Source organism: Falco biarmicus, chromosome 6 (assembly GCF_023638135.1).
Source record: "Falco biarmicus isolate bFalBia1 chromosome 6, bFalBia1.pri, whole genome shotgun sequence".
NCBI lineage: Eukaryota > Metazoa > Chordata > Aves > Falconiformes > Falconidae > Falco > Falco biarmicus.
The window spans coordinates 67698373-67721682 of record NC_079293.1 but is presented as its reverse complement, the minus strand read 5'-3'; the positions used below and the strand labels follow the sequence as shown (position 1 = coordinate 67721682).

General features: G+C 39.6%; 1 protein-coding gene across 1 annotated transcript in view; it reads right to left on the bottom strand.

Moving 5' to 3' along the window:
* The window catches only part of PREP (prolyl endopeptidase), a 113559-nt gene that overhangs the window by 32797 nt on the left and 57452 nt on the right, over positions 1–23310 (bottom strand). The window contains exons 9-10 of the mRNA XM_056343244.1: positions 15614–15811; positions 11953–12056 (exon numbers count right to left, since the gene is read on the bottom strand). Coding sequence (XP_056199219.1) covers positions 11953–12056; positions 15614–15811 — 302 coding nt within the window. The remainder of the gene's footprint in view (positions 1–11952; positions 12057–15613; positions 15812–23310) is intronic.

Here is a 23310-nt window from a genome sequence, read left to right as displayed (position 1 = left end):
TACCCAAGATGGAGAAACTCCTTATTTGCAACAGATCCTTGGTAAGTGACTGATAGCATGCTAAATTAATACTTATGGAATCCATGTAGTTAATTCCTTTAGATATAAACTGTTGTTCAGGTCTGAGACTAAGGTTGGACCAAGCCGCAGTTCAGCTCCATCAGGAGTTTAGGAAGCAAGCACTCTCTGAGTGTTGTGAGGATCTCCCTTACCCTTTTGTACCTCCAGTCTCTGTGTAGATCATTCCAGCTCGATCTTCCTTCTTGTTTCATCCATGTAGTAAGTCGCAGAGTGAACCTTGTCCCTTGCCATTGAACTTTGTTAAGTCACACTTCCACAAATTCACATTAAAACTACTTTTGCTGATACCTTTGATGGTGATCCTTTCAGTGACCCTAAATCACTCATCCTCAACAGCAACCCTTTCTGCTGTATTCAACATTTGCAAAGCCTCAGCTAGAGTGCTGTATTCAGTTTAAACCACTGCACACCATATGCTGAGAATCTAAAGAGATTCCAGGGAGAGAAAGAAGAGTGATAGGAGGCCCAGAAAACACAACCTGCTAGAAAAACTGAACAGAGGGAAGGTTTTTGCTTGGTTTATTCTTAGTCTAAAGGAAAAAAAAATTGCAGGCACGCATAGTGAGAGTCTCTAAACATGCCAAAGTTCGCTGTAAGTAGAAAAGAATTACCTGTCCTGCATGTATGAGAAGGACACAAAGCAATGCATTTCAACCGCAGCAAGGGAATTTAGGTGAGACCTTGTGGCAGACACCCTGCTCCCCGCAAAAGCTTTTTAACTGTAAATACAGTGAGATGCTGGGACAGATTGCCTAGGGAGACTGAAGGCTTTTAAGCACAAGCCAGAAATGGTGCATGGCCAGCTCTGGGACATGGGTAGGTGCACAAGTTGGCACCACCTCCAACCCCATTCAGGTCCTGTCGTTTATTCCCTTTCCTGGTTTTTCTGTCCCTGGGTTATTACAGCAGCTCTGCTACAGGTTTTTCTGTTCACAGCTGCAACCACCTGCTGGGCAGTAGCAGCTGGTTCCTCTCTTCTTGCAGAAAAAGCCAGTACCCTACCTCTTGGACTGCAATGGATTAGGTGAGTTTATGAGATTGTTTTTATCCACATTTTATATGATTTCAAGAAGAGAGGTTTCAAAAGCAGAAGTGGAGAAGACAAAGACTCTGAAAGAGAACAAGTGCCTCCCTTCTGGCTACCTTTTACCTTTCACAAAACTATCATTGTTTGTGAAGGCCACCAGGGAGTTTACACATACATACTAAAACCATAGCATCATTTAGGTTGGAAAAGACCTTCAAGATCATAATCTACATGAACAGCTGGTGAGACAAGAGATGCATTCAAAAAACTACCATTTGCACTGAAAATCTGTATTAAATTTCAGAAAATGGTTGAAATATTTAAATATTAACGTCAAATCCAAAATCTTTTAAAACTTGCCCATATATACATTACAGATGTGTAAACAAACACCTGTCAACTGGGTGCACAATACTTTATTCTCGCGTAGTATGGGCTTCAATAACAAGTAAGCAATTATAATTACTATTGTTCTGCAATTTTGCTTGAATTTAAAAACCATCCTGTGGCAGAAACAGATACATACCTGCATATAAAACTCTTACTAAATGTAAACCACCTTCTTTGGAAACCTAATAACTATTCAACAGACTTACATGCTAGCACATTATACTGCTAGCACAGTACTCAAAAAGACAACCAGGGAAGTCTGGTTATTTTGGTGGCCTGGTAAAGGAACTCAGTGTGCTTCCCTGCCAGATCAATGGCTCGAATGCTGTCCCACATCAGTGATGCCTGAAACTGCAATCACATAATGATCTTTTGCCAGCTGCATGAATAAAACCAGTGGTTGTAGTCCCAGAGTGATCTGTCCTCAATGCAGCATTATCATCTAATTTAACACTCTTCTGGGTAGGCTCCATGAGGCAAAGTAATGGGTGGGCAGATGGATAGAAAAATTCCCACACTTGCAGAGGAGTGCTCTCGTTCTGAACAATGCTGGCACACCAAAATTTGACATTTAGCCTCAAAAAAGGGACAGAGAAAAGTGGCAGCTACTGCTTCTTTCTTTCAGTAGAGGACTAGACGTGCAGTCCTTAGTATGCTGAAATTTTCCATTTTTTTGGCTGATTGGTCTAAGCAAGAATTAAAAAGCCATAAAGGAGCTTCAGATCAGTTTTTTCATAGAAGCATCCTGTGTTTTTGATCCTGTACCACTGATGGAATTGGCCATTCAGTCTGCACTATACAAGACACACAAACACTATACTGATCAAAAGACAGTGTTTTGTCTGCATTTAATGCTATTAGAGATACCAAGAGTGGGAGCTTTTCATTGATACTCAAGTTCTGTGAACTGCTATTTGTGTAAGACTTTAATAACTGGCTTGACTAAGTTTTCAAACCACATCTGAAGACTCAGCTCTGAGGAACAGCAAAAGAGAAGTAGCAAAGCACTACCATTAGAATAGCAAACCATCAAAATATACCCCCAGTGCAACAACTCATCAATGTGCAACCACGGACAAATTTAATTCTGAATGCTTCTGTTCCTGTAGAACAAAGCTACTAATATTCACTACCTTTGAGAAATAACATTCATGTGTTTATACAAAAGGGAGGAGAAAAGTTGAAAGAAGATTCCCACTGAGAATCATTACATAGAATTCTTATTTATCTTGTAAGGGAGCTAATTAAAATAATAATATGTTCATGGTTAATTACTGGAGGTGAGATCAGTCAAAAGAGTGAATATGAAAGTTGGAGAAAAAAAGAGAATGGAAGAAATCTTCAGTGATTTGTTTAGAAATAGGACAAGAAACAAGCATTTTCACTGCAACAACATTCACATTTTAATCTCTCTATATCAGCAAACAACCTACCTATTAAGATTCCTAAAGGCTTAAATACACATGTTCATTTAAGGTGTCTGAGTGAAGGATTTTTAAAATCTTCTTCCTGATGGCAAAATGTATTTTGCCATTTGTTGTAAAAATCAAAACTATTTTTTATTCACAATTAACAATGCAATCATTTAATACACGGGAGCCTGTAAAGCAATCCTTTAAGCTCCATTACAATTGCTTAAGCTCTCGTTTAAAACTCCTGTGTGTAAAAAGGGATTCTCTACACTATATTCAATGGTTACAACTGTTTTAATCCATGTTATTTCACCTTGAGTTTTAAGGAATTCTGAGAAAGAAATGAAGCATGAAATGTAGCTTAGGACCAAGTATGCCAACTAACATGTCCATTCACTAGAAAAGCAGAAAACAAACCCCTGTGAATTCAAACAGAAGTTCTACTGGGTAAGGCATAAGAATAATATTTCACAATGAGTTTTATGCTATTAAGCAATCACTTCTCTTGTAGGCTTAAAACAAATGAACATTTTAATAATGTCGAGCATGAAGGTTCTATAGACTGCAACATTTTAAGAACGTCTTCAATTCCCTGCACACTTAGCAGAAAACCAAACAATCTAACACTAAAAGCTTGGAACTAGTGAATCACAAAGCCTGTATGACAATCCAAATGAACACAGAGACTGGTATTTTAGTATTATCCTTCACGCTGTGTGGTCTGGTATTGTGCTAATTCTTCCTAAGAGGAGTTCTGTACTCCTCCATACCAAACCACATTTCCATTGTTTTATATTCTGCTGAACAAAGGCTCCCAACACCCTAAACTGTGCAGCAATACCATGTGGTATGTAAGATGGGGATAAAGCAACTCCAGCCATTTTAACCTTAAAACAGGATTTTAACTGTATCGGTAAAAAAAAAATCTATGCAAGGCCCTATCATTTTATCCTCTTACTTGGAATAGAGAGATCTGGTTCTCACTCCAGACACTTAAGGAATATCATGATCTGTGAGAATTACTCATGTGAATTACCTGAAGTGCATGGGTGGGACTGCTTAAATATAATGGGTGTAGAGCCAACTGCTACTCCTCTGCTCAGGCATAAGAATTTCAAAGTTCAAGAACATGTTAAGGCCATTACAGGAAATTTTTACTTGATATTTTTTTAGAAATAAAGTCCTTCATACTGACAATTTCTAGCCTTAAAATGGAGTGTACTGTGGCTGCAAACATGTAACACATTTAATACGCAGTCTCTTGGTTTTCAAGAAATACGTGGCCTTAAAACTAGAGAACTACATTTTCAGTTAGTGTTTCTTCATCGACCTGCAATTAGAAGAGGTAATGGCAGATTAAAGTGGTGTTTTGTAACAACCACATGCCAAGGGTGTATGATGCTAAATTCACATAGGCAAACAGCCAATGCTGCCACGATTGTCACTATGATTTTGTTTTTGTCATATGTCCTCCAGAACAAGACTCTTGTCTTGGTGCCAAAATCACAGCCATTGCCAAAACACTGGCAGAGATCACAGCTGAAAACTTCAGGAGCTCTAATGGAGGCAGCCCAAAGCTTATTTTCCCCCTGCAAGGGCAGGTGTCTGCCATGCTATGGCAAGCACTAAAACTGGTGCATTTGTTCACATTTCCTCCTCCCCCCAACATTTCTTCTTCCTTACCACAATATGGAACCACAAGGAAATAAAAGGAATAAAATAGAAACAAACAACAAGCAGCTTGTTTCCTCCATGTATTAATTCTACCCTTCCATCCTGTGAGACGGAGGCAGGATTCAAACCCCAAATACTATTAGAAGCAAGAAAGTCCAGCTCCTCAAAAATCAATCCCCCTTTGGCTGTGCTGGATTCTCAAGAGAAGGAAGAAAATGATGCCAAAAAAACTTCCTTGAAGAAAAGTTGAGAGCTCTTTGTCTCTGCTCAGAATCAATGTAAAAAGTACATGCCTTTCTTCTCCGAGTGCTTTTTCTCAACAGAGATAGATTCAAAGCTACTGAATCTCTCTAAACTCAGATAATCTATTCATATGTACATAGAAAAGGGAAAGAAACAACATTAAGACCATTTCTATAACTACACTGAAAAATCAATGATGATTATCAGCTCTTGCATTGCTAAGCAGGTCTCGCTTACTACAGCTTTCACAGGACACTGCTTTCCTCTGCTGCCCTCTGTTATTTTTTTTATTTTAATGAGGGGATCTAATGCTCATGGAATGACACAACCAGCAACGGCGAGATCCAGGAATAGTGTGGGCAGGTGCTGTGCACAAGTTTCTCCCACACCATTGCCAATCAACCTCAAGCCTGACTCATCTTCTCTCAGTGTATTTTCCTGAAACAGAGATTAACCACTGTGCCAAACTGCACAGTGTAAAGTTCCACTAGGAATTAGAATGACTGTAGACAAATTTTCCCTATCAATGACTAATAACTTGAAATCAGTCCTGTAAGGGCTTAAAGATGGGGTGAACGACTGAACAAAAACCCTGATAAACCTCTCATGAAAATCACTTCACCTATAAAACCAAATCTCTGCAAAAGAGGAAATTAATTCCAGCCGCAAGAAAAGAAATATCCTTTTTAAGACTTCTTGTTCTTTTATCTGTGCAGCAGTATCTAAAAAACATCTGCTTTTAAATCAAACTAAGTTGTGAAACTAAGTTGTGTTATGAATTTTACCCTTCTGCAAGAGCTAATCCAAAGTGCATCTGTCAATAGCAACATCTGTTTTGGTTCATCTCAAACTATTTCAAGGACACTACCAGAAGATATTTGAAGAATGGCAAAAGGAGTCCAACAATATTTTTAATGTTGTAACTTCAACACTTACAAGGCTGCGTATCAGGCTAAAAAGTAGGTGAGTTGTGAGCCAGGCCAGAAGACTGTTTATCCATGATTAGGTGTCACTGTTAGGTGTTAATATGGAGAGGCATGTAAGAACTTAGTTGGCAACTTTGTAAAGATAAAATAAAGGCTTTTTATTTAAAGCAACAGTGGAGCTATTGATGCAATAAACAGCTTACAGCAAGTGCCATTTGTAAGTTCCTGCAAAAGCGTTTTTTCCTCCTGTAAAACCCACACCAGGCTATTTCCTGAAAAAAGTCTGTCATTGTGATGGATGGAAGTGAGCAGGGAAGCAAAGACAAATTTCAAGAAGCGTTTGGCAGAGGAAAAATTATTAACACAACTTAATATATCATTTAACAAAAGTAGCCAGGATAAATTTTTGATGTGTGGCAAGCATTTTAAACAGTCTGACTTCTTCATGAAGGTCACGGTCTTTCAAGGTAAGGGCATTCGCACAAGTTAATGCACAGGATGTTAGACTACGTACTTGCAGGGTGTCACACTGAGCCAACAACCTACAGACATGCTCTTACCCTGGTGTAAATGTCAGGTACATTGAGACAGCTCTCCCTTCGGTAAATTGGCTAATTTGTTCTTGCTTTGGGCTGCTGAAGGGTAAGAACTTAACCTCAGGTACTACAAAGCAGCTGCTCTACCATAAATTTACTTAGTGTAGTAAACTTTATCACTGGTTCACACTTGCACTGCACAGCATCTACAAAGTCCTGTAAAGTGGATCCAAAAGAGCAAAACATAGGCGCTGTGGCATTTTCCAATTGCCATTTATTCAGGTTTCAGATACATGGCACCTTACACTTCCCGTTCAAATCTTCTTAACTCAGTTATGTTCAAAGACTGCTAAAGAACAACAACACATTAAAGTTTCATATATGCTGTGCAGACAAAGCTAGGAAAATTGCTAGTCTAAATAGGTATTTCTTCAGGTATATGAGAATAAAGGAAAAACCTTGGCAGGAGACCTGCCTTTCATTAAGGACACAGATCAGGACAGGGCCGGCAATATTTTTCTTTACTGCTTAGTAATTCTGATGGAAATTAAAATGATGAAATAAATCCCTTAGTGTTTTTTATTCTCCTGTAATCAGCAATCTTTGCCTATTCTCAGTATATTTCTTGCATTCTTAATTTTGAATTTCTTTCACAATGCCCTGCAATGCTGCCGAGTTTTGCAGTGGCTATGCAAGACTTTAATCTAGTTGACAGCCATTTATAAACTGCTTTGATAAGCTCCCATCTCCCTTTTCCTCCTCCAAGCAGAAGCATCATCAAGGGTCCAAGTGGGACCCCACAGATGAAAACGAGGACTAAAGTCTGGCAGGAGTGTGTAGCGCTGGCAGGCTGAGTTACTACAAAGGCGACCAGGCAGTCCCAGCTCTGGCTCTGACAAAAAGCCTCTTTCACAGCTCAGCTGAGATTTCTCCATCAATCTGAATGATATGGGAAACTAATTTTCAAGATGCTGCCATGCCGAGATCATTTGTTGAGAAAAGGCAAAACTGGATGATGAGTGGTGAGCAAAGAGTGCTCTTTACAAGCACTGATCCCAGTGCAACTACACAGGTTGCATTTCCCTAGAGCTGGTACTGAGCCGGAGTAAGGAGAAAACCAGAAACAGGAATACTGACTTCCACCCCGTTACAGCCTAGTGGTGAAGCTCTGCCAGTGATGTACAAAGTGAAGGATTCCAAAGGCATAGCAACAGCATGCTTCCTCCTCAAAATTATTTGTATTACTATCCTATTTTACCTTAATTTAGCATGTAATTGATTTAAATGTAAAATTAGATTTTGTTTTTCCAGACATTCATTTAATAAAATTTGATTTACTAGAAAAATACATTACTTCTAATTTATGGCAACCCCTTCTAAACCCTTTTTAATTACATGGGTATTTGCGTTCCATTATTATGCGTCTGAGGTTGATGGCAGTATTATAATTGTACCAAGCTGTTTCCTAAAGAGAATGCTGTTTTCTTTCTCTTTTTCAGCTCACTATGCTCTGAAGTTACTTTGTGGAAGTCCCTTAATGAATTTGAGTGAAGCAGTAAAAATGTATCCTCCATGTGAATGTTTCTAGCAAACTGTCATCTACAACACTCTTACTTCTCTCTGGAGATGCAGAGACAAACAGATGGGACTGTTTACAACCACCTCATGCACACACACTACTGTCTTTATGCTTTTACAGAATATGCCCTGTGTATGTGCTGGAGGCAAAAGTAAAAATAAAGAGATAAAGAAAAATACCTAATCTCCTTTCAAAGACTCCAAGCCATGCTGTTACTGTTATAGTGTTGCTTAACTTTTATCTCCTAGGTCATTTCACCTTTTTCCAGGCTAAGCTTATTTAAGTTCCACTTTAGGCATCAGATCTTGTTATACCTTTGTCTACAGTATGAAAAATCCTCTATTCCACTCTTCTTCTTACTCTACAGATGCAATATCCTACATATAAAATAATGCCTCCACCCTTCTATATTTCTTTTATAAATTGCAGGTGTTAAATACACTAAGCATCACAATATAATGACTGTTTTTCTAGATCCCCAATTATTTTGGGTGAGTCACCATCCCTGAAGGTATTTAAAAGGCGCGTAGATGTGGTGCTTAGGAACATAGTTTAGCGGTGGACTTGGCAGTGCTGGGTTTATGGTTGGACTCGATAATCTTAAAGGTCTTTTCCAACTGAAATGATTCTATGATTTCAACAAATTTTTACGAATTCTATCTAGAAGTTCTGTATCTTTCTTAAAGTCCTGACCAGGGCACAGTATTTTATCAGGGGCTTACAAAAGCTGTGTTTAGCGGAAAGATCATATACAACTTAAAAGTGTATATTTTGCATAATCTTTTTAGTCACAATACTTGTTATTAAGTCAATGGGAGTAATTTCTCTTCAACTTTATAAGCCTTAAACTTAGCTAATTGTGCAAAGCTTTTGACAGCGTCCCACACAGCATCCTTGTCTCTAAACTGGAGACATGGATTTGACAGGTGGACAACTCAGTGGATAAGGAATTGGCTGGATGGTCACACTCAAAGAGTTGTGATCAATGGCTCAACGTCCAAGTGGAGACTGGTGATGAATGGAGTACCTCAGGGGTCAGTACTGAGACCGGGGCTGTTCAACATCTTTGTTGGCAACATGGACAGTGGGATTGAGTACACCCTCAGCAAGTTTGCCAATGACACCAAGCTGTGCAGTGCAGCCAACACACTGGAGGGAAGGGATGCCATCCAGAGGGACCTTGACAGACTTGAGAGGTGGGCCCAAGTGAAACTCATGAAGGCCAAGTGCAAGGTCCTGCACATGGGTCGGAGCAACCCCCAGTATCTAATACAGACCGGACAGAGAATGGACTGAGAACATCCCTGATGAGAAGGACTGGGGGTGCTGGTGGTTGGGAAGCTCTGCATGGCCTGGTAATGTACACTTGCAGCCTAAATCCTGGGCTGCATCAAAAGAAGCGTGACCAGCAGGTCAAGGGAGGTTATTCTTCCCCTCTACTCCACTCTCATGAGATCCCACCTGGAGTACCATGTTCAGCTCTGGAGTCCCCAACTTAAAAAGGACATGGACTTGTTGGAACAAGTCCAGAGGCAGGCCACAAAGATGATCAGAGGGCTGGAGCACCTCTCCTGAGAAGACAGCCTGAGAAAGTTGGGCTTGTTCAGCCTGGAGAAGAGACGGCTCCAGAGAGACCTTATAGCAGCCTTTCAGTACCTAAAGGGGACCTAGAAGAAAGCTGGAGAGGGACTTTTTACAAGGGCATGTAGTGAAAGGACAAGGAGGAATGGCTTTAAACTGAAAGAGGATAGATTTAGATTAGGTATTAGGAAGAAATTCTTTACTGTGAGGGTGGTGAGGGACAGAACAGGTTGCCTAGAGAAGCTGTGGATGCCCCATCCGTGACACTATTCAAGGCCAGGCTGGATGGGGCTTTGAGCAACCTGGTCTAGTGGCAGGTGTCCTTGCTCGTGGCAGGAAGGTTGGAACTAGATGACCTTTATTGTCCCTACTCAAATCATTCTATAATTTTATGATAATTCTGACACGGCTTCACTTAAGTGTAAGAAACAGGCACCTCCAAAGGAGTCTCCATGCTACTAAACTGAAATACCTGTCTAAGCCTTTGGTGCACCTACAATAGCATTTTAGTTCTAAAGCAAGTGTCCTCACCACCTTCACTTCCCACAGCAGAGGTCTCAATGCTTGCAGACTGGATTCCTTCTGGATGAAACTCGTGTAGCAGATACACTGCAGGAGCACATCAAAAGTACTTCAATAATAGAAATTCAGTCTACAGGACAGGACAGCACTACAGCTAGTTCAAAGTAAAGCTCTCAGAACAGACACTGGATCCTCAGCACAAGCCATTACACTCCTATGATTATTAAGCCACACTGCTTGTTACTGCAGATGCAGTGTATAGCCTTCCAGGGACTGCAAAGGGAGTTCTGGGAGACACAACCTGACACAACCCACCTGATTTCAGATTTTGAAGTGGGATAAATTCCTCCCTGGTTCCCACATGTCTTACCTTCACTTGGCTATACTGAAATGCAGATTGCCGTAATGGGACCATTTAACAAGCAGTTCACATCATTATAAACCAGTAACCTCCTATCCTTTCTTTGTTATCTGCCAGTCTTTGTTGACTCCAAATACTTTATCAGCAAAGATTTTATTCTCCAGATTCCTGAGGAATTTACTGAGTGGATTAAACCTTGCTAGGAGAGACCTCACTCATTTCTTTCCATGTTTATGTCTCATTGAACCAGTCTGTAGATCATCCATGTCTGTAATGTCATGCACTGCACTTGTGCAAACTTTTAAACTCAGGGGCATTTGTTTTATCAAGGCATAAAGCCTCTTAGGAAATTTGAGCCTTTGATGGCTTTATAAACCATCTGTGCAATCTTGCCCTCCCAAGAGGCAGCAGGAATATCTGACCACACCTGTTTTTCATGAAACCATGCTACACAAGATAAATATGTTTGTCTTTCAATTCTTTATTCATGGAGTCCGAATGAATCATTAAGAACCCTGGGAAGCTGCTAAGAGTATCCACGCAGTGCTAACCTACTGTTTATAAAGTACTGAAGCAATATCCCATGGACCTAGATCCTATGGTACTGGGTAGTGTACAAATAGAATGGAAGGTTCCCTGCCCCAAATGGTTTAAACATCCAATACTAAAAGCTGTTAGACCTGTACAACAATTGCTTCATGGGGTTTTACATTAGAAATGTTAATTATACATATGCATGTATTTTAAATTGCTTTTATCATGTGCTCCTCGTTCTAGTTGTTCCAGCACTGCAAGCAAAGGACCTAATCCTGCTCTTACAAAAATCGAAGTAAGTTGCTCCATGTGTAACTGCATTGATCAACGCAATCTAATATGGTACTTCTTGGAAAGGTGGACAGAAGGAATATTCTTATACAGCATGAACGAACATAATTTTTCTGCTCACATCACTAGATATTTTCCTGCTTTCCTTCCAAATAAACATGGTTAAGACCTTTCACAATTCTACAGCTTTCACATTTGATGCCAGCTACAAATGAATCAACACATTTACTTCTTTCCTCCCAGTTTCCTCTTGAGGTCTTAATAAAGATCCACAGTATGAACTTGTGGCAGATTCTTCAGTATTTTTATACAAGAGTGGTGGGGACAGAAGTGTTTTATCTATTGTTGCCGCTTCCCACAGCGGGCCCCGGAATACTGTGGAGGTCCTGGGAAGGTAAGTGGTTATTCCAAGTTTCCTCTATTTCTCCACTGCCTCTTAAGCCTTGCCCTATCACACACTTTCCTACGGAAACCATGCCAACTTGTCCTGGTGGTAGAAATACATAAACATAGAAAAGCAGCAGCTTGATGTTAAAAACAAGTATCAAAGGACACTGTAACATTGGAAAAAATTAATATTGCCTCATAACGTAACACAACTGAATATTGAGTCTGGCCTCGTTACTTGCAGTGGCATCTTCCAATCTCTAACAAGACTTGGTGGAATTCCTTCAGAGCACACACAGACCTGCAACCCAGGAGTTAATCAAAGCACTCTCACCCTTAGCCAAGTGGAATTTTGTTAAACTCTTGCATAAGTGATGACAGCAAGACAACAGGATTCACGTTTATTACCTGAACTGTCTGGTAAACTGAAGGATCAAATCCTTTCACAGTCACCTCCCGGAAAACTCTTGGCTCCAGTTCCTCTTTGGTCAGATCACAGTGATATATAATACCTAAAACAGAATGCAAGATTGTGAGCTTTGTGTATGTCCATCATTAAAAGGATACCAGTTTTGCCACTGTCATGGAGTAATGAATGGCAAAGGTAACTCAGCAGGATGAAAAACAGTAGCTCCAGACACATTCTTACAGTTAATATATAATTCAACACATACATAGATGCACTTCATCTAGGTAGGGTGTAAAGGCTTTCTGTACAAAAAGAATAATTCTCACTGCCCATACACAGCCAAGTATCCAAAGTGGGTGAAATAAAATGGAAAAAAAGAATTGTTTTCATAAAGTTACACAGCACTTACTGAGAATTATAATGTTGGAAGAAAGAAGTATAAAGTCATTTTAAAAACATCTCTTCTAGAGCTACCAGTCTGAAAATTAATATATCAAGCATTTTACTCAGGTCAACATTTTTCTCTTTATGATAAAATACTTTGAAATTACAATTCAAACAGACCCCCAAATAAGGGAAAGAGCTGAGCAACCACTTGAAATTATGGCAGAGTAGCAGAGGTTACCTATGTGAACTGAACAGAATTTGGACTCATAATTTATTTTACATCCTGATCCTGCAGGTTTCAAGGCAAATTCAACTGCTTGAGTTGCACCTATGATTTCCAAAGGACTGTGCACATGAGAAAAGTTTGTCTATAAGCATGATAAAACTCTAAGGTTGGAGCAGAGGCAGAATACCAGAGACTGCAGCAACCTGGACACTACACAGATGTGTAATTAGCCAAGAAGAAGTTTGCCTTTAGACTATAAATCATATTTCCTGTCATTCAATCCTAATAACATTTGAGCACCTGTCATACAGCATGACTCTCATGTTTGCACACTAGTTAGTAAATCCTAACATTCATGAATACACTACAGATACATATGATACATAAAACTAACCTCCGGGTTAATTACTCTTTGATTTTCTGCTTTACAAGCTGGTCTCTATAAGATTTTAAATGTATATTAGGGAAAAGAACGCTAAAAGTTAAGGCAACAAGCCCTCTACAGGGATCCTCAATGTAATAAAACTAATCAAGGTGGACAGGACTTGACTGAAGTATATTTTAGACACTTCCAGGAGGCCAGAAGTAATTATTGCAGAGGTTATAGACATAAAAACTTATATTGAGACATGAGATAATGAGGAACCGTATCTCATAGAAGGGAATTGCCTCATTAAATCACTTTTATAGACTGTAGAAAATCAAAAAGATACAGCTTGGCAAAGGAACACAGATGAACATCAACACTTCTAATAACTGATAAAGCCTCTTTCCATAATGGTGCATTAATAGGGGAATAAAAGTAGAACTACTCTAATCTGCTGGGATTTTTTTTTTTTCTTCATTTGTCACAAAGTGACTAGCAAGCCTAATGCAGGGTGACAGGTACAAACAAGCATTAAAGCACCATTTCCCTTAAAGATTAGGATCCAGAAAGTGATGCGAAAGCACAAAGGAAAGCACACCAGGCAGTAATAGGCAGAGCAGTCATTTGACATATATACAGCTGCCCAAGCTAGATAATGTATTAGCAAACATTACACAGAGAGCAGGCAGAATAGCTGCATATTAGGAAGCCACATGATGAAGTATAAGCACAGTCACAGGCTGCATTTCAGGAGTCAATCAACCTCGTATTACAGTAATATGCAATTCCAGCCCTGGTACGGCATCTCCTGTTTTGTTATATTTTTAGCTGCATGGCAGTTAATATCCAAAAACATAGTAATGTCAGAGCCTGCACTTTTTTGCTGGGTGCTAAATAAATGCAACACACTAGAGTGCTCAAGTAAGTGCTTACTGGACTGGACAGTAGGGATAACCATATTTTCAGGGAATAGCAAAAAATATTTTTATGATGTCTTGGTTTAAGCTGCTTTATTCACTATTTCATATGTAAGTTTACCAATACTTTTGTTAGGTGTTAAACACCACTATGTTAATTTGTTTCTCATTACAAAAAAATAGTGCAACTTAATGCAAGTGCAAATTATATTGATTTTGGATAGTTAAGTAGGAAGAACTATGTTAATCAAGGACCAGCCCTGTATCTTTTGTCTGGTTATTCCACTAATAGGGCAAATGGAGGTGGCATGGAAATTAAAAAATATGCACACATGTTCCTAAACTTTACCTCTCTGGACTGCTTTCCTCACCCTTTCCTTATTCCCATACAGTCTACCTCCATGTCTTCCCTTCTTCTTTCTTCTAGATTCCAGGTTGCTCTGCCCCAGTTAACAGAGCTATGCCATGGGGAATCCTCTGTAGATGCTGAGCACATGAATTAAAAGGAGACAAAAAACCCTGCCTAAGCAACCAGCAGGCAGTGAGAGCAGCCATTGCTGGCTGGCTGGCAACCCACGAGCTAAAATACATCTCTGGGCTCTTCCCCTCCATATGTTTAGCAGCTGCAGAGACTCTGTTGGCTCAGCTGGGATGAATGGTGCATCTACTGGCCTACAAGGTGGGATGTGAGCAAATGAACTAGCTGAACCATTAAGCTAGGATGAAGAGTGTCCTCAAACTCCTCTCCAGATGCAATGGCTGCAATGATGTGAATGTTGTTTGAAAGTTTATTTAAAAGAGGAACTGGAAACATATCTTATTTCTGGTTATGTAAACAGTAAGATAACAATAGGCAATTCACCACACTGATCTGCTAAGCTTGAAAGATAATTTTGAAAATTTGACACAATCCTTTCTAGGAAAACGAGCAAACCTATCAAAACTATTATATAGCCATTTTGCAATGTGGCTGTGCTCTAACTGAAACAGCAAAAATGTACGTCACATGCTTTAAGAACATTTTTGATCATCTGATTCATGTTCACTCAAAACCCTGGAAGAAGACAAAGAGTCTGGAGCATATCTCCCCTCTCCATATTTGAATTCTGTCCTGCATTAGCTATTGATTGCTTGGGGCAGGGAGAACGGCAGGGGGGAAGGGCAGGGGAAGAGAATAGAAAATACATTTTATTTTATATACTAGCTTGACAATTGCAAAGAAACTCCCTTCCTGGTGTGCCACATGTATTACATAACGCTTTGGACAGGCTCTGGCTTTGCAGGATTGTACAAACGATTTGTACAGCAATCCAACAAACATCAAGTGTTGCAAGAACAGACAGTAAGGATGCTCTAATGAGGCTATGCATAAATGAATCACAAAGCTGTCAGAGAGAGAATTTTTGTGACTTTTATTAATGTTCATCAAAATTGTGATGAAAGTCACAATACATTAACAATTGTCTTCAACAGAATTTGTAAACTTGTACCTTGCTGTATGAAGCAAGAACTGTGAGAATACTACAGTTTCATGTCAAGCACAAGCCAGTCTTGAGCAATTTCTCAATGCAGGTCTCTCTAATATTAGTAGCCATATTATTTAAGCTTCATGGATCCAGGACTGGTGCATTTGGTGCATTTGACTGGTGCTTACTACAGGAGGGGAAGCAGTTTTATATAACTACTAAACAACAGAAAACAGTATAGACACTGCTCTTAGCATAAGGAATAATAATGAAGGAAGAAAAAAAATCCAAACTTACCTGGAGATAAAAAGGAAGTAAACTGATAAAATATTTCGGTGTCCTTCTTTTGGCCACTATATCCCACAATACTGCCAACCTCGAGGGGGAAAGTCTTGAGATGTGCACCAGTAGCTAGGTCATGAAGTTGCAGGATATTCTTCACGTCATGCAGATAGCACAAAACCAGGAAGTTGGACCTCACACAAGCAACCCATTCTGCAGAGTGTGGAAAAGAAAAACAAAGCCACAGAAAATAGAGTTAAAAATTGTAAGAAAGAAAAAAAATCAGACATAATTTGATTCTAAAATTCTTTAGCATACCTAAATACATGCACCAAAATTTCTGACATGCATTGAATTTAACTCTTAAATCTTTAGAAGTCACTTGCCTTCTGAAACAAAAAAGTGAACCCAAAAGTAAAGGCTGACATTTTTTGGAAATGCACTAACCATGCCTGCTTGAAGCTAGTTTATACAGACACGGCAATAAAGATGCTTAACCAAGATGCTTATACGTTTGGGGTGTTCATAGATCAATACTGCTCTTGAATATGACATACTTCAATGCAAAACCCAAGCAAACCATTGATCTTTGCCAGCAATACTTGTGGAAATGCATGAAAAACAAAATAATAATCAGGATTTAGACTCAAGCTAAACTAGTAAGAATAAAACCACCTGTGATCCTGTACTGAACATTAAAGTCTAGAGCAGGGGTCCTCAAAACTTTTTAACCAGGGGGCCGGAGCAGGGATGCAGTGGCAGGCAGTCATCTGCGGCTGCTTGGTTTCGCCCCCCAACCCCCGGCGGGGGGCGGGGGGGGGGTCGGGGGGTCTGTAAATACCGGGGGCCGGATTGAGGACCCTGGGGGGCTCTATCCAGCACACCGACTGTAGTTTGAGGACCCCAGGTCTAGAACCTAGAGGTTACTATTAATCTTGTTTTTATTGCTTCATTGTTCTTATTCAGGCTATTCTTGTAAACAAGCTCTAACAGGTAGGAGAAAAGGGCTATTCTGAGGTGATCTTCAACAGCCATTTTTTAAAAAAGCATGTTTATTCAACATGCTAATGTTGTTGAAAAGCATTCTTGAGACCCTAAGGTAGTAGAACAGAATGCAGCAGAGTGAACTCAGTCTGGCAAAAGGGCCCCGGAACAAAGCGCTCGGCAGAGGCGTTTCCTTTATGCCCCTCATGGCAGTCCTGGACCCCTGCAGAGCTGCCCACCTTGGCTGTGCAGGAATGACGGCTTTTGCTTCACAGAACCTGTCACATTATGAGTTTGGTCCTCAGAATAAATACAAAAAATTATGTGAACTTTTTCATTGAATGCTTATTTTTTTAACTGCCCTTTGGAAAATCCAAACTGATTTTTTTTAAAAAAAAAAGTCTAGGCTGGCAATTTCTACGAAAATCCCTGCAGTTCTACTGACCATCTCACTTCAATCCCCATCTCTATATCCTGTGAAGTGTAGAAACTCTTCAGGGCTCCAGTTCATCCAAAATATATCATGTAATATGTTCTCGCCTGTCTCCAGTGTGCCACTGGCTTTAGATCTTCAGTGAGAAATGCATTTATTTAGTCATGCAGACAGGAAAAAAATAGTAACTCTGTCGTTTAAGGAACTAGTTACCCTACTTTGCAACAAAGTATTTCAACGTCTTATTAATTAAAAAATCAAATACAAATAAGACAAAATACAAACACAACACAGTTAAAAGTCAAGAAACAGTATCTGCAAGGAGGGAATGAGGGACATTTTTCTTGTTTCTAAGACTAGGTGAAGTGGTGATTCTCTTCCAACTATGCACGTGCAACCTCTCCCTGACAAGCCTGACTAGAAACCTAAATCATGGGCAGGGTACCAACATCGGACAATGCCTTCTCTTATCTGCTGGAAGCAAAAAACTGAAAAGATGGAATCAAAGAAGCAGGGAAAATCAGGTAGGGGCTGAAGGCTGAGGCATGCTGTAATGTTGAAGTAGCACAGTGAGATGGGGAGTTTAAGATACCAACATCGGAGGAAGAGCCATCAAACACAAAACAGAAGCAAGGCAGAATTGACTGAATTTCAGTTTTACACTATTTTATGTTATCCAGATTTTAATAGTTCTTTCCAGTTTCCCCAAAGTCCTATAAAACCAAACCATTTGAATTCACAGAGGTGTACTGAAGACAGTCTTATAAATGTATCTTTGCACACTGAGGTTCCTGAACAAAAATTCAAAGTTGTGCCCCTTCCATTAAGATTAACAAGCTCTTTCTGAATTGAAGGTCAAAATTCATTATCCTGTAACAACTAGCTTCTTTAACAGCTCCTGCTTCCATATATGGTTCAGGCCTGCTGTGAGCCCCTAAAGCTCGAAGATCTTTAATTCCCAATAGCTCAACAGAGTCTACTTTCCTTCTCGATTGCTGATGAAGGACCAGTGAAATTTAACACTAGTCTGACTTTCTAGCCATATGAATTATTGTAACCTAAACACCAAAATAAAGCTTTACTACTCCCTTCTTCCCATAGATCACCATTGGTATTTTTTACCCCCATACTAACTCCCTCATGAACTTCTAGCTCATGAGAATCTTAGCTTTTTAAATCTGGGAATTTTCTAACCAAAGCCCCAGGGTACAACAGTAATTGAAATTTCAACCATGAATCCACGATCTGAAATAATAAGATACAGCACAACATAAGACTATTTATACATTTGTAATTGATGTGCAATTTTAGCTCTGACGTGATTTACATTTCCTAAGTGAGGCTGCAGAACAGAATAAACTTTCTAAGTTTAATTGTTATACCCTATTACATATTTTGAAATACAGAATTATTTTGGCTGTATGAACAAGGAGAATGTGCAGTAATTTTAAATATTTATTACATTGCCGCTGCACAAATCTGCCAACATTCACATGTATAACTGCTTTATTAACACAGAATGAGTTTAAAAAATAGCATCCCTGCAGTCACACACCATTTTTACCTGCAGAATGAACTGCTCTGCAATCAGTATGAGATTCCAGGAATGTCACTGATATTGTCAAATAACATCTGTAACTAAAATGTCCAGTTTTACTCTTGAAATTTCCTGACACTTAAAGTGTCAACACTTCAACAAGCTGAAGATAAAAGATAAGAAGACAACACAAAATGTTTTTAAAACATTCCGTGGGATTTAGGAACACAGCTTCTATGTATAACACCTGTATTATAACTGGGTTTGGTGCATTGTTAACTGCCTCCAAAACTTAACAGTAATGGAAGCTACAAAAAATGCAAAAATCAGAACAGAGCAAAACATTGAAGCAGACTTGAAAAGAGCAGAAGAAAAAAAGACACTAAGAACCAACACTTACCTACACTGCAAGCTAAAACAATGCTGAATTATTAACAAGAGCTATTTTTTGACTGCAAGCTACAAGCTGAGTCTGTTATTCCCATGCTTGGCACTGAGAACTGCAGATCCTGTTGAGTCTGTTGCATTAGCTGTCAGTCTCCTTGGTTTCTCTCATGGTTTGCAAAATGTATCCTGCATGTGACCGTACTTCCTGCAAGGTTTTAAGATTGTGTGCTTGCAAACCTCACATGTCTAAAAGCTAAGCCTGACACCATTGCTGTAGGCTCCCTTTACAGATAATGGGCAGAAATAAGCACCTTTAGAATGTAGTTCACCCAGTTATTTTGGATACCCTTTTCTGGGATACTGTGAATTGCTTGCTGAGCAGTTTTCACTCACACAAGTGTTTTTTAAAAAAGCTAACCATCCAGGACCTTTTCAACGTATAAGGTCAGTTTATTGCAGCTAATACTAATTAACAGAGCAATAATTCTTACAGCTACACCTAAATTTATCAATTGTTCTCCAGCATACTTAGAATCCACCTACTTACAATACCCATCAGGCAAAGAATTTATTTTACTAAACAATAAACATGTAGAGGCTGCCTTTTCCAATGTGAGCCTTGTGGGTCAGGCATCAGAGAGAGATGGACACGTTGAGGCTCTTGTAGGTACTGAAAGCAGGTGTGAAGAATTATCCTTGGTACTGTGCACTTCTCTCTGAAGATGACAGTGACCACCTTGATGATTACAATAGGTTATACACAATTCCCCAATAGCTAAATTTGGCCTAGAGGAATTATTTCTTAAGAAGGCCTAGACAATGTGCTCAACCATCTCTAGAAGTTCTAGTTCAACCTTTTAGGAATTCATATATTGCTACTTCCAAGAAACCTTTTATTTTGGCAGCTTTCATTAGTAGCAAAGGCATGCCACTAACACAGCACCTGCAACACTATGAACTTTTGAAACAGTTTCATGAAAACAAAGGTTGAATCCTCACACCAAACGTCTGTGCCACTAACCTTAATTACTTAAGACAGTTCTGATCTTTCATTTCTGTAGCAGTACCAACGGCATGTTAAGTGTTCAACTATACAAACATGCTTTGACAGATGCAAGCTGAAATACACTGATGAAAATACACTGAAGAAAATGGCAAGCTAGAAGAGCTAGGTAGACACAAATCTTCAGCAGAAACCGATGAGTTACTTGCTGTGCAATGTGCTTGTCTGTCCACCCAACAAATAGTGAACATACTTCAACGGACTGTCAAAGCTGTAGCTGGGAAGTAGACCTGGAAGGTCTTTGGTTTCTTTGGTCATCACAGACAGTAACTGTAAACTTCAGTATCTCTGCAGATTAACAGGTATCCATGCCAATCTCGCTTAAAATGACCTATAATCACCACTTAAGGCTACTTATGGGTAGATTTGTAAGCAAAGCATGAGCAATTTATAGAATAAAACGTGAATCATTCTGAAACATTTGAGTAAATGTTGATGAGCCCTCACAACATAAAGCATATGTCTTCCCTCTGAGATGCCATCCTCAGTGACAGCCTGCCATATTTAAGTTAATGGCAAAGCTCCAACCAATTTCAACAAGACAAGGATTTTATACCGCACATCCTTGCAGTATGAGACAGACAAACAAGAGATGGGGCGGGGTGGGAAGAAGCTCTTCTGAAGCAGCAAACATCAGGAGTAACACTTCCTTAAGTAACCTACGGGTTTTAGTCATCTGTGGCTGATGCTGGTTTTCCATGGTAAACAGAGTTAAACAGAGCCACACAAGCCCTACCAGTGGAGCAGAATACAACTTTCAGTCAGGGACATGCATCTGGACCACATCCTCTTCCCATGTCCCCAGTGACTGAGGGACTGTATCTGGCTTGGCCAGATCTTAGGGGGTGCCTTTTGTTGCTGGGAAACACTGGAGCTAAGCCACATCCCAGCTGGCTGGTTTCTTGGGTATTTTCCCTCACATTTCACAGCAGAGGCTTATCAACCTGGTCATTTGCATTGCAGCCAATTTCCTCCTCTCTACCACATTTCTGCACTAGCAATCTCTGCAGGGTGCTTCCTCTGGGATATACTCAGAAGGTCACACAACTGCTCCGCAAAGCAGCCACATAATCCTTCATGTGCCTGTTTCATGAGCAAAACTCCCAAGTGTGTAAAGCTATGGGTACTTGAAAAATTAGCACAGACTAATGGAACCCACCAGCTTCTTGACAGCCAAGGTGAACATGAGGACATGAATGTGAGCAAACTGGTCTAGTGCAAGGTGTCCCAGCCCATGGCAGGGAGTAGGAACTAGATGATCTTTAAGGTCCTTTCCAACCCAAACTGTTCTATGATTCTGTGATTACTCACACCCATGCACATCCTTGTCATTCAGGATCAACAATTTCATGGTGCTCATCCAGATTTCCCCTCCTGGTTTCACTACAGTGTCAAAAGATACATTTCAGTTGCAGTAACTCCCCTCCCCAAACTCTTAAGCATTTATGAATTAGCTAACAGGTTTAAAGGTATGAAGAAAAATACTATTTTTCATTTGGAGTGCACATTCTAGCAGAGGGAAGGGAAGAGTTTTACACGCACTGAGTTTAGGTATGGAGATGTGTATGAGGTACAGGAGCGTTGCTAGCTTTGTCCTTGCTTGTTAAGTGGTCAACTGAGATTCGAGGAACTGTTAAAGATCACTCACCCCATCTACGACAGATGCAGGAATATGTCTTATTTCTCAGCCTTCCTTATTCAGGAGATTATTCCATTTTTCTTTTCATTGTCACAAGTACAGGGCTCGATACAACTGCTACTCTGAAGTTGCCCTGCTCTACCAGTATTGGGCAGTTTTGGCAGGGGGGTGTGTGTGTGGTGTGTCACAGTTCTCAAAATTAATTATTTAATCTCCTAAAGACAGCAGGTTTATCCTATGCCTTAGAACTAGGGTTGCAGTATCTGCAATGATTAGTCTGCATTTATGGTTTCATAGCTGCCTTCTAATCCAGCACACCTACTTGCAGCTACGTGGTCATTTAAAGCACTAGTTCAACAATAGATGTGAATCTCTCCTACGCTTCTATTTTAGACTCCTGGAAAATTAAAAGTAATATTTTATAAACAAACTCCGAAGGGGAGGAAACTAGTCTCATCACATTTCAATATGTTCCAAGGCCCCCCTTAAATTTAATTTCAAAATAGCAATCATTTATTTCTTCCCCTCAGCTCACAGAGATCTTAATTTACCTCAACCCTCTGTGAAATCCCTGCTCAGAGTTGCAAAATGAAGTGTGTGTGCAACCTCACTGCAGGAGTATGTTTGGTTTTTTTCCTGTATTTCCCAAATTAGCTCATTTATAAGCAGTTCTGAAAACAAAAAGGTCAAAGCTAATAAAGTCTATCTTGAAGAATACGTTGAAGAAACCAAATGACATTCATGCCACCTTGTAGGCACGTGTGTTTATTTCTTGGTTAGATTATATTAACTGTAACACCTTCCCTAAGACTGCATTATTATACTTTGGGGAATTTCTCTTTTTGCCATTGATGGACATTGGCAGAGCTTCATAATTCTTAATCTTTAACTCATTATTCATAAACAAATCTATTTCTAGATGTACAAGGTGGAGCTTCTATGACACTGAATCTAAGTCAACACATAGAATTGAAGGCAGCTATGGCTACCAGGCAGATCACACCAGAGGAGGAGCCTTTCAAGCCAAGTATCTATCTGTCCATCCCAGTAAAACTTATTTGTGACATAAAGCACCACTAACTGTAATATTTATAAAGAAATTATAATACATCTAGTTACATCTTGATAGAGAGTCACTCCCACACATATGTAAAAATTGGACCAGTAGCAATACTAATTTACCCTCTGAATCACTGCTGTCCTGGCTTTCGCAGAAGGCATTTCATTACATTGTAATCTCCAGATCACACAAAATCAAATTCACTTGACTGCAAGGTTTTCAAGACAATGAATTATTAACTGGCTTCTGCTATAATTATGTCTTTCTAAACCAAATGTTGGAATGATTAAAACAACATGACATAGAGACTGGCTTGCTTGCTGACTTCATCAAGTGAAGGAGGATTTTTTATTTACTCAGCGCTACAACCTCCTGAACATGATAAAACTTCCTTATCGTGGCGGTCAGGATACAACGCTAATTTGCAAGTGTCTGCCACAAAGAAGCAACTGAACAATTCAAACTGAATTTACTGTAGCCTAAGATCTACTTATAACTCATCTTCTTATGGAGACACTTTCATTTGTTAATTTAATCCAATTCCTTCATGTACCACTCCAAAAAGCTAGAGAGAAGTGGACATATGATTGCCTACTCTGGCTTCACATT